This window comes from Psittacula echo (genome assembly GCF_963264785.1).
Source record: "Psittacula echo genome assembly, chromosome: 1".
Taxonomy (NCBI): Eukaryota; Metazoa; Chordata; class Aves; order Psittaciformes; family Psittacidae; genus Psittacula; species Psittacula echo.
This window is the reverse complement of record NC_137735.1, coordinates 119,028,075-119,039,369: the sequence shown is the minus strand read 5'-3', so window position 1 is coordinate 119,039,369 and position 11,295 is coordinate 119,028,075. Positions and strand designations below refer to the sequence as shown.

At 42.2% G+C, this 11,295-nt stretch overlaps 2 protein-coding genes across 2 annotated transcripts in view; one reads left to right on the top strand and one right to left on the bottom strand.

Annotated features, from left to right (window-relative positions):
- Window positions 1-1,347: 1,347 nt before the first annotated feature.
- Window positions 1,348-9,713, top strand: RLIG1 (RNA 5'-phosphate and 3'-OH ligase 1). The gene is made up of 7 exons (XM_080625019.1): window positions 1,348-1,453; window positions 3,202-3,319; window positions 3,638-3,733; window positions 7,082-7,198; window positions 7,587-7,781; window positions 8,770-8,939; window positions 9,514-9,713. Exons 1-7 carry the CDS (start codon window positions 1,364-1,366, stop codon window positions 9,700-9,702), a joined length of 975 nt encoding a protein of 324 aa, XP_080481145.1. The 5' UTR covers window positions 1,348-1,363; the 3' UTR covers window positions 9,703-9,713.
- Window positions 9,714-9,762: 49 nt separating this feature from the next.
- The window catches only part of CEP290 (centrosomal protein 290), a 49,951-nt gene continuing 48,418 nt past the window's right edge, over window positions 9,763-11,295 (bottom strand). Inside the window, exon 55 of the mRNA XM_080625028.1 lies at window positions 9,763-11,234. Coding sequence (XP_080481154.1) covers window positions 11,046-11,234 — 189 coding nt within the window. The 3' untranslated portion in view covers window positions 9,763-11,045. The remainder of the gene's footprint in view (window positions 11,235-11,295) is intronic.

Sequence of the window (11,295 nt, the reverse complement as noted above, 5' to 3'; positions counted from 1 at the left end):
TTCCTTGCGTTTTCTGGCTTCCATGATGTCCACTGCCACAGCAGAAAGAGCAACGGACACATGGATCCCTAACAAAAACCTCTGTTCCCATTCAGGTCCCAGGCTCCCTCTGAACAAAAAAATATTTGGGGGGGGGAATTAAATTTTGGTCCTGGAAATCAGTGAAGGCATGCTGTTATCCCCAGTTCATGGGGTCAAAGCCACAGGAGTGAGTGACATCAGTGACTTGGAAATGAACACTTATGAGCACTTTTTTATAAAAACCTGGAATTTAGGGAAAACAAACAAACAGAAAATCACAAAGTAAAAAAGCCAACAAACTCCACAAGAACCCAACCCATCAGTGCATGGTGACTAGACTCGCAGGACAAGTCAGCAGAGCACAGGGGTGCTGTACGTCATTGGTGTGCCAGAGCAGGGCTGACTGGGGCACACAGGGGAAGGAGAATTCAGGAAAGCAGATGAGGGCCATGAGTAAGGAGCCATCAGTGGGCAGGAGCAGCCCTAGGAAGGACGGGTCAGCTGTGCCAGGGGCTATCCACACAGAGGCTCTGTGGCTGTGCAGCTGGGCCTACATGAGGCACAGAAGCAGGGCTGGTCAGGAAGAACTGATTCTGCACTGAGTTTGTGTGGCAACGATGTGGCAGCTGAAAGCTTCCCATGTGTCCAACAGGGCCAGTGCCAACAGGGAAGAAGGGAGTGATGGGGAGGCAGTGTTGGGAGATTTGACTTTCAGTTTTTCATGCCCCTGCTCGGCTGCAATAGGCAGTAAACTGAGAGAAAAGGGTGAGGTGATCTCTGTCCGTGCCCTTGTATCGACCCATGAGCCTTTCGTTGTATCTTCTCCCCTCTGTGCAGCTGATGAGGGCAGTGATAGAGCAGCTTCGGTGGGTGCCTGGCGTCCAGGCACAGTCAACCCGGCAGAGACTCAAGGGTTGTACGCCGAGGCAGAGAGCCTGGGTAGGGACAGGAGGCGGCTGTCCTGAGGGAGAAGTCCTCACAGCTTGGGGCCTCAGGCCGGCCTCGGCCTCAGCTTCGCGGCCGCCTGGGCCCATGTCCGAGCACAGCTGTGGTGCCCGGGGCGGCCCTGGTCCGGAGGGAGCTGCCACTGGGGAGAGCGGAGCTGCCCCAGGCCTCCGGCCGAGCAGGGCGCCGGAGAGCGGCGGAACCGACACCGAGCTGCGAGCTGCTGGAGACGGGCAGGGCGCTTCACCCCGCCGCGCCCAGGGCCGTGCCGCAGATGCTGGCGGGGGCGGCAGTAACGGGCTCCACCTCCCGTGGCTCCCTGCGGGAGCAGCGCAAGCGCAGTGTAGTTTCGGCGCGGGGTTGGCGGTAGGAGGGGGTTGGGGCTGGGCTCGGGGTCATGAGGCGTCCGTGTGCCGTGCAGCGGAAGGTGCCGTGTTTGTTCGTGACGGAGGTGAAGGAGGAGCCGTCGGCCAAGCGGGAGCGGCAGGTGGTCGGGGCGGCACGGGGCCGGGAGGGTGGTAGGAGATGGGGGCCCCAGTCTCCGCAGCGGGGCCGAGTCCAATGGCGGACCGAGCCGGCCGGAGCCCACCAGACGGGGTGAGATAGCCGAGATGTGAGGGGTTTGGCTGCAGGTTTCTGGCGAAATGGACGGTGGCGCATCCAGGTGCTCACGCAGGTGTCGCGTTTGCTTTTTCTAAGCGTCGGGAATGGTCACGGTAAGGAACGAGCCTGATCCAACATGGACAGACTGGGAGTTGTGTAAAACTGTCGTGCCGTGTCCTCCTGTGAGCCTTGTGGGGAATAAACACACTTTTTTCTCTTTTTTTCTTTTTGGTTGTGATCCAGGCAGTAACAGGGTTATGCGAGTAGAATTCCTTTGAGGCTGTAAAACATGGGATATCTAATAAGGGGAAAGTAGTGGATCCGAATCAATGTAACGATTTCCTGTGATGGAAATGGCAGTGTCAAGACAGACTGGGGTGTGATTCACCTCTCTAGCCGTAGACCTTCAACCTTTCTTGCCTGGTTTTATTAGCAGTGCCTACTGTTTTCTGTCAGCTGCATGGTGAACTTGTATTCATGTGGGTGACTTTCACCCTTCAGTATTTCACTTCTGGATGGAAGAGCTGAAATGATTGCCAAGACTTCAGTAGCTAAGTTGTTCAACTCTGAATAGCAGCACCATCATGGTAATGGTCATGTAAGGGTCTCCCTATATATTTGTTAATTCATACAGAAGAAACCATTAGGGGATTAGACCTAGAACTAGCATAAGCTGTGTTTTCCCTTTTTTCAAACTGCAGGCAAGGATTCCAGAGGGGGTTCTGTTTGCTGGGGAAGAAGGGTGGTGGTGGTCAGAAAACCAATGGGAATTTTACCTTCCTACCCTGAAAGCTTTTCATGTAATCTTCATAGAATTGACATAGATGATTACAAACTTGGTTTCTAAAACAGAAATCAGCCCATTTATGCAAAGAAAGCGTGTAGAAGGTTCTCATTTTATGAATTCAGAGTTCTGAGATTTACAGCTCATAGGTGTCCTGGAAGAGAGGAGGGAGGGGAGATGATTTTGCAGGAATATTTGAATCCAGACACGATGATATGTTTACAGTGACACTGTTATGAACCCAGCCTAGAAATTTGGAATAGTTGTGGCTGGCTGTTTATTTCAGATGCCTGGATTACTTGTGTCTTTGCTCTTTGAAGTGGAAGACTTCACTTGGCTGCTCTGATACCAAGTGTGTAACACCAGGATGCTTTTGCTACCTTATGTTGCACTGGCCTGTATATTTCATGGCATAAAATGGTGCTGTTGGCTTCCAGCTCTAAACTGAGAGCTTGGAGCAGCTCATCGGGATGAATTTCTGTTACCATTGTCATACAGGAAGGCACATAAGGCACATCTCCAAATATTGCAGCATTAGCCTGGAACCCTTCTAGTTTATATGCACTACTTGAAGTGCATAAAATGCAAAATTATCTCTAAATAATAATCAAGTGTGGAAAAGGGGGAGAGAGTTTGCAAACAGATTGTCTTTGGTCTTTTATCTTAGAGCATTTTCCAAGCTGCCATGTCTTGAGGAAACACTGGTGTATTTTGATAGGATTAGAAAACAGGAATAGGATGAGTAAGACTTGGCTTATAGAGTCCAGTTGTCAGGAGCAAGAATCCACATGAGAGAAAGACAGTAATCTAGCCATGATGAGGGTTTAAAATACCTGTCTTTTTTTCAGCCATTTAAAGTTTTGGCTACTGAAACTATAACTGCAAAGGCGATAGAGGCAGATATATACAGTGCAATTCCTACTGAAAAGGTGGATGGAACCTGCTGTTATGTAACTACCTACAAAGGTAATGCAACAGATCTGTGTGCAGTTTTCTCATGCTGAGTAGAAGCCTTGTTTTATGTAGCTTTTGCTTTTGTTGTGAGATTTATTGGATTACAGCTTCTGTGAATGCAGCTGCCATTGAAGATCTTGACCACGCAGTAATAGTTGCTGTAACCATAGGTCCATGTAGTCTAATGAATGTATGAATTTATGTAGTGTCTTTGGCTGTAAAACTTCTCTTGTTGCAAATGAGAATTGATATGTTGTCTTTTATATACTTCATTTCAGTGGGTATGGTCACCTCAGTAAACTGCTGGTTTTCTTTCTCTGGAAACTCTAGGACAACCTTATCTATGGGCTAGGCTGGATCGTAAACCTAATAAGCAAGCTGAAAAAAAGTTTAAACAATTCTTGTATTCATTGGAAGATTGCAAAGGTTGGTGAAGATTTGTTACCTTTTTTGTATTTTCCAATATAAGTTAATCTAGTTTGAAAAATGCTGTCATCTAATACAGGAAATGTCAGTGATCATACTCAAATTTTTTTAATGTCGCTCTTCAAGAGAACTTTAAAGTAGAGTCGACTAGGGAAGGAGATACCAAAAGCAGTGCAGTAGGTGAGATAAGGGCTGGCATGGTATCGCCAGTGGGTGGCAATGCGTGTGGGAACGTTTACAGGTCTCCTGGGAGCATGGAGAGCTCAGGAGTGTATCTGAGATTCCTGTACACCAGTGCATGCAGTATGAGAAGCGAACAGCGTGAAATGGAAGCACGGTTAGCTCCCAGAATTACAATATCATTAGTGTTACTGATACTTGATGGAATGAGTGGCACGATTGGAGTGCTGGGAGGGAGGCTTACAAGCTATTTAGGAGGGCTAGAGAGGGCAGGTGGGGTGGAGGTGTTGCACTGTGCATAAGGGAAAGGTTTGACTCTACAGTCTGTATGGTTAGTAGGTGATGCAGTTGAGGAGTAGGGGAATGGAAAACAAAGGAGATATTGTAGAGGGGTGTCTACTTCCAATAGCCCAGCCAGGATGCAAGCAGCAATAAGTTATTTCGTAGGCAATTAGGAGATGTTTCTGGATTGGTAGCCCATGTCCTTGTGGGAGATTGCAGCTTCCCAGACATCAACTGGGAATATCGTACTGCTGTGATGAGCAGGTCTTGGAAATTCTTGGGGAGTTTGTAGGAGATAACTTCCTGTCACAGGCATTCAAGGAGCCAACTAGGAAAGATGCCCTCCTAGACTTCCCATTTGTCAATAGAGTAGGACTCATGGGGGACATGATGGTAGGTGGCTGTCTTGGCTACAATGATCATGTAGTGGTTGAGTTTAAAATTTTCAGAGCAGTAGGAAAAAAGGGCAGCAGGGTTGCTATCTGGACTTCAGGAGAGCAAACTTTAAGCTACTCAGGGAGTTATTTAGCAGAGTACCCTGAGAATCTGCTTTTGAAGGCTTAGGAGTCCACAAGTGCTGATCAGTCTTTTAAGAACTATTGTTTATAAGCACAGGAGCAGGTAATTCCACTGTGTTATAAGTCAAGCAAGGGGGGCAGAAGACCAGCTTGGCTGAACAGGGAATATCTTCTGGAGCTGAAGAGGAAAAAGAAATTCTATGATCTCTGGAAGCAAGGTCAGGCTTTGCTGGAGTATTACAGAGACATGGTTTGTATATCAGAATTGTAGAGTAGTTAGGGTTGGAAAGGACCTTAAGATCATCTAGTTCCAACCCCCCTGCCATGGGCAGGGACACCTCACATTAACCATGTCACCCAAGGCCTTGAACACTGCTAGGGATGGAGCATTCACAGCTTCCCTGGGCAACACATTCCAGTGCCTCACCACCCTTACAGTAAAGAATTTCTTCCTTATATCCAATCTAAACTTCCCCTGTTTAAGTTTTAACCTGTTACCCCTTGTCCTAGCACTACAGTCCCTAATGAAGAGTCCCTCCTCAGCACCTTTATAGGCCCCCTGCAGATACTGGCAGGCTGCTATGAGGCCTCCATGCAGCCTTCTGTTCTCCAGAAAAAAAAATTATGCAGGAAAAAGACATGAAGGGCCGAAGTTCAATTAAAGTTGAAACTGGCCAGCATTGTTTCAGTTAACAAAAAGGGCTTTTTTATGTATGTTAGTAGCAAGAGGAGGTCTAAAGAAAACATTGGGCCAGTATTTGTTGAATATGGTCTTCTGGCTAATAGGGATGAAAAAAACCCAGAGGTATTCACTGTGGGTTTTGCTTCAGTCTTTAATAATACTGGTAGACCTTGGGCTGCCTGGTCTTCTTGGTCAGGATGGCTTGCCCTGTGTGGATGCTGGAATTGCAGGGGACAAGCTATATCAGCTGGATGTTCACAAGTCCATGGGATTTGATGGGATACATCCCATCAGGTGAGGGAGCTAGTCCTGTTAGGGCAAGGACCCCTCTTGATCATCTACCAAAAAAGGTCTTGGGAGTTGGGAAGTCCCCGCTGACTGGAATCTAGCCAGTGTTACTCCAGTCCACAAAAAGGGCATGAGGGAAGACCAGGGGACCTATATACCTGTTAGTCTAATGTTGGTTGCAGGAAAAATTATGGAGAAGATTCTACTTGATTCTGTTGAAAGTCATTTAAAGAATAATGCAGTCATGTGGCACAGTCATACGGGTTTACAAAGGCGAAGTCCTGTTTAACTAATTTGGTATCCTTCTATGATTAGGTCACCTGCCTACTGGATGAAGGGAAGGTGGTGAAGGTAGTTTTTCTGGACTTTAGTAAGGCTTTTGATACCGTCCCTGACAGCATCCTTCTGGATAGGTTGGCCAGCTGTGGGGACTAAGAAGGTTCACAGTGTGCTTGGTGAAGAACTAGCTGAAGGGCAGAGCTCCAAAGGTTGTAGTGAATGGGACTGCATTTGGCTGGTGACTGGTCACCAGTGATGTTCCTCGGGGCTCAATTCTAGGGCCAGTTCTGGTTGACAGCAGGCTCAACTGGTTGACAGCAGTGTGCCCTGGCAGCCCAGAGGACAAACCGCATTCTGGGGTGCATCAAACCAGTATAACCAGTTGGTCAAAAGAGGTGATTATCTCGCTGTATTCAGCGTTGGTGGAGCCTCACCCTGAATCTGGTGTGCAGTTCTGGGCTCTAGAGCTTGAAGGACATTAAACTCCTTGCATGTATTCAGAGGGCAACAATGGTGGTAATGGGGCTGGAAAGAAGGTACTCTGAAGACTTTGGGCTTATTGAGTTTGCAGAAAAGGAGGCTGAGGGGTGATCTGTTTTCTCTCTACAGCTTCCTGAGGAGAAGTGGAGAGGGTTTAGACATTAGGAAGCTTTTCTTTACTAAGAGGGTGGTCAAACACTGGAAGAGGCTTCCTAGAGAGGTGGTAAATGTCCCAGGCCTGTCCCTGTTCAAAAGGCATTATGACAATTCCCTTAACAACAACAGCATGCTTTACGTTTTGATCAGCTCCAAATTGGTCAGGCAGTTGGACTAGATGATTGTTGTGGGTCCCTTCCAACTGAAATTCTGTTTTGTTCTTATTTATCTTGTTTCAGTTTAAATACAATGTTGGCTATTTAGATGACTATTTTTACATCTTAGTTTTGAACTTTTAAACTACACCATCCTAATTGTAGACTGCCTGAGTGTGCCAGATTTTAGTGCTTGTACTAATTGGGACTACTGTCTGTAAAACAAAGTTTAGATCAGTGGTATTTTAATAATTGCAGTGAAAGATGATCAAAACGTAAAATTGGCTAAGAGTTTGCCAGGAACTAAATGTCATACTTATACATCTAGAATTTGCTTGGAATATTGAAGAGGATTTCAAGCCTGTTCCAGATACCTGGATTCCAGCAAAGGACATAGAGTTCTCTAATGGCAGTCCCTTGCCTGATGAAAACGGACATATGCCAGGTACTTAAGATGCAGAATGGGTAAAGTGGGTGGGGGGAAATCCATTTTTGAAGTTAATTAGAAATAGTTGTAGAATAAAAAGTAGTAGTTAACATATTCAGAAAAGAATTGGAATGTCATTCATTCACTGTCTAGAAAGGCTTTGTTCTTCTGACACAATGAAAATAACTGCAGTTTGCTGTACAGTCTTACAGGGCTTCAGCTGAAGGCGTAGCTGTCCTGTTTGCATTCCTCTAACATTTCTCCGAGATACGACAGTTTTTCTTATTACTCTTTCTGTTTGTAGTTAATGGTGTGTATTGGTTTGGTTTTTAATGCATGTACAGTTCTACTACATGTTTGATAACTTCAGGTATTTACTTCGGTAAAATGAAATGTTTTCTCCTAGGTTGGGTGCCTGTGGAGAAAAATAGTAAGCAGTATTGCTGGCACTCCTCTGTTGTAAATTATGAGGCTGAAATAGCACTGGTATTGAAATACCATGCTGACCCAGGGCTTCTGGAAATCAGCCCGGTGCCATTATCAGAAATTTTAGAACAAACACTGGAGCTTATTGGGACTAATATTAATGCAAATCCATATGGTAAGTTTGTATGGTCTTTTCTTAAATACTTTTCTATTTGGTGATATTTTTGAGTTAAATCGATGCTTTTTTTTTTTTTTTTTTTTTCCCTTTTTTTTTTTTAATAAGTTTTTTTAAAAGTTCCAAGGTAGCAATGTAACCTTTCTAGAAAGGAGAGAAAGGGCTGGCTCAAAAAACACTCACCCAAAAATGCTCACCTCAGAAAGCTAAGTTGTCATGAGACTATGTCTATTAAACCTGTTTTCACCTGCATGTTCTTCAGGAGTGACTAGAAGAATGTTTTAAGTTAGTCTTTAGTTGTTTAAAATATTACTATTAAAATACTAAAATATTTAAGATTGTTTGTTAGTGTCTTTTCTTGACTTTTATTTTTCTTGCTCTTTTGATATTCTTTATTCCGTTAAAGCAGAAAATTATTGGTGGGTTTTTTTTCTTGTAAAGTCATAAAGTGCAATTTTTAAATTATAAAATCTTATGAATACTTTTTTAGGGAAATGTAATTTAAGCTAAATTTTGGTTGTGGCTTCTCTGTAAAATCCTTACAACAACAAAAATAGGTATGAGCACAACTGATTTCTGAGCTTTGCTGTTAGGGTAACTTGCAAGGACAGATAGGAAAAATAGTAGTATCTGGTCTAAGCATTTTCTCAGAATGTAAAGGAAATGCAACACAAAAGTTTAATGGTTGTATTCTTAGATGGAGACATATATTGGTCAGCAAAGCAGCAATGTAGTTGTTAACAGCCTGGCTTAATTATTAATCTATATTCATAAGAAAATACATAAATAAAAGGTTACATGAGGAAGAAACAGCTACATTTGATACTTAAAAGTATGTATTTAACTGTTCCCTTAAACAGTTCTCTTAACTGTTACAGAATAATAAAAGTCTACCTTTAATAGTGCTTTAGATAGCCACAGTAACAAAAGTGAGGAAAATCTTAACACATATAACTAGCAGCAGGGTTTTTTTTTTCTCTTAACATAGGATTAGGAAGCAAGAAGCAGCCTCTACATCTTCTTGTGCCACATGGAGCATTTGAAATAAAGAATCCGCCCCCCTTGAAACAAAATGACATACTATCTTGGTTTGAAGGCTGCAATGAGGGTAAAGTGGAAGGAATTGTGTGGCACTGCAATGATGGGTGTTTAATCAAGGTAAATATATATGTGGGCATGGGGGAAGCAGTACAGTAATTCATACTACTTCAAGTGAGGTATTCACTTCTTGTCTCGCTTTCCAAATTCTTTAGTAGTAATGTTCTAGCAAGTGACATGACAGTAGAATTAGTCAAGACAGTGAATCACTACAGTGACAACATATTAAACTTTTTCATTATCTACATTATGCTAATAAAGTAATTGAGAACATAAAATAATATTTTCTTGCCTCTCGGTATAGGAATCACTCAGCATTTTAAAGCTTCTTTATCTTAAAAATTCCTTTCTTGTAATGTTGACTTATAGAACAGGTATTGCTAATAAGAATGTGGGTTTTAATTAACTGGCAAGTTTGTATTTTTTTCTGAAGCTCTGGATGACACCTTGGTTCTAGTTTGTCTTGTGCTTTGCTGTACTTGTGTTACTCAGATAACTGCTTAATGATTTTAAGTGCCCCAATGCAGAGGATTTTCGAATTAAAGCACATGCACACCCACACCCCCCTGCAAGTTGGAACGGTTGGGCTACTATATCAAAACCTCTAAACTGATTTTACTTCTTTCTATTTTAGCTCCATCGCCATCATCTTGGCTTACGCTGGCCACTTGCAGAGACATACCTGAATTCTCAGCCTGTTGTAATTTCTTTTAATAGAGCTAAATATGACTGTGATTTTGAACCAAAGAGTTTGTTTCACCATTTTTCAAACTTGGATGGTCAAAGATTTGACAGACTCCAAGATATCAAGTTTGATGCTTGAAATGATTTTTATGAGCTACATTCCTCTTGTGTCTACCACAGAACTCTTTACAAATAATCTCCTATCTCAGGCAACAGCCTAGGTACTGTACAATGTTAAAGTTTTTCCTAAATGCCTGATTTTATGTAATGAGAGATCCAACATCCAGAGCAGAGATCTAGCTTTTAGCATGTTTATTTTCAGTTCAGAAAAATTCTTAACTTTTGAATCCATTTCTGGAAACTGTTATAAGTGTCAGAAGCATACTGTCTAACACTGGCTGGTCCTAATAGCTTAGCTCATGAGTACGATCAATTGTAAAAGTTCCCTAGCTTGCACTTCTATAAATATAATTATTATGACACTGTTGTATATAGGATCTTGTTTCTTAACAGTAAAGGATGTATTTCAGGTGGGCCCATAAAATTGCATTTTTTATTTTTTTCTTTCCTGAGTTGTAACAGTTTCTTTTGGTGGAAAACTTTTCATTGGTATTACTTAGCTGGTAAGCTGCAGCATTTCACTATTACTCAAAAACGTACTCAAGCTATATGCTACTTAAGTACTTCTACTATTTTGAGACAAAAAGCATAAAAGAAAGTAAACTTCTATTTTAGAGATCCTCAGTAATTTGAGACATGACTTGGCTTAATAACACCCATTTTCAGACTGCATCTCAATTAGGAAACTTCATCAAGGGCATATTAAGAAAGATGACATATAAATAATAAAGGTGAGACTGCATGATTGTTTTGAGTTGGCTGCATTTTATCTGTGCTATAAAAGTATACATCCAGCTATATAAAATATACAAAATGAAAAATTATTTGAATACCAACACACCATTGGATTGGTTGAAATACTACTGTAACTTTATTTTCAATTCTTTGTTCTTGGATTTTCTAAAATTTGAGGTAAAAACAATCAGGGATATAACAACAGACTTTCAGCACACTGACCCTGAGTCCACAGTTAAGGATGATAGCACGAGACAGCAGGAATGAATTACATGGTTTTACTGATCGGGAACTTGGCAGACTTAGTACATTTTAAGAGTTTCTTGACTTACAGGATAAGGCCAAGATTTCAACTTCACTTGACACCTGTGTATGACCCAAATTACTGTTCTAAATTAACATATAGTATTGCAAAGGGGCTGGGAGAGGTAAAACTCATTTTTGACTGCTGTATATAAATACTGACCATAATCCGTTGACTAATTCAATTCTGTGCTCTTAGGTATGTGCCAAACTATTGTAACTTTAATAGACTTGTATTATTCAAAGATAAAAAAATATATAAATATTATGAAATTGCCCCAGAATTTATTTACTGTATCAATACTGAGGACACTAAACACTAGCTTAATCAACAGAAACATTGCCTGGACTATCCCCTTGAATGCCAAACTCTTCAGAAAGCTGCTTTAGTTTCTCTTCTAAGATAATATTTTTTTTAACTTCTTCATTGTAGTTATATTTCAGATCTTCAATTTCTTCAAAAAAGGAAGGGCCATAGTTTTCTAGTTCTCTTCTCAGCTTTTTTGTTTCTTCCTATTAAAAAGAATGAAGGAATACACTACCTTTATCCAGAACTTGGGAAATACATGTCAAC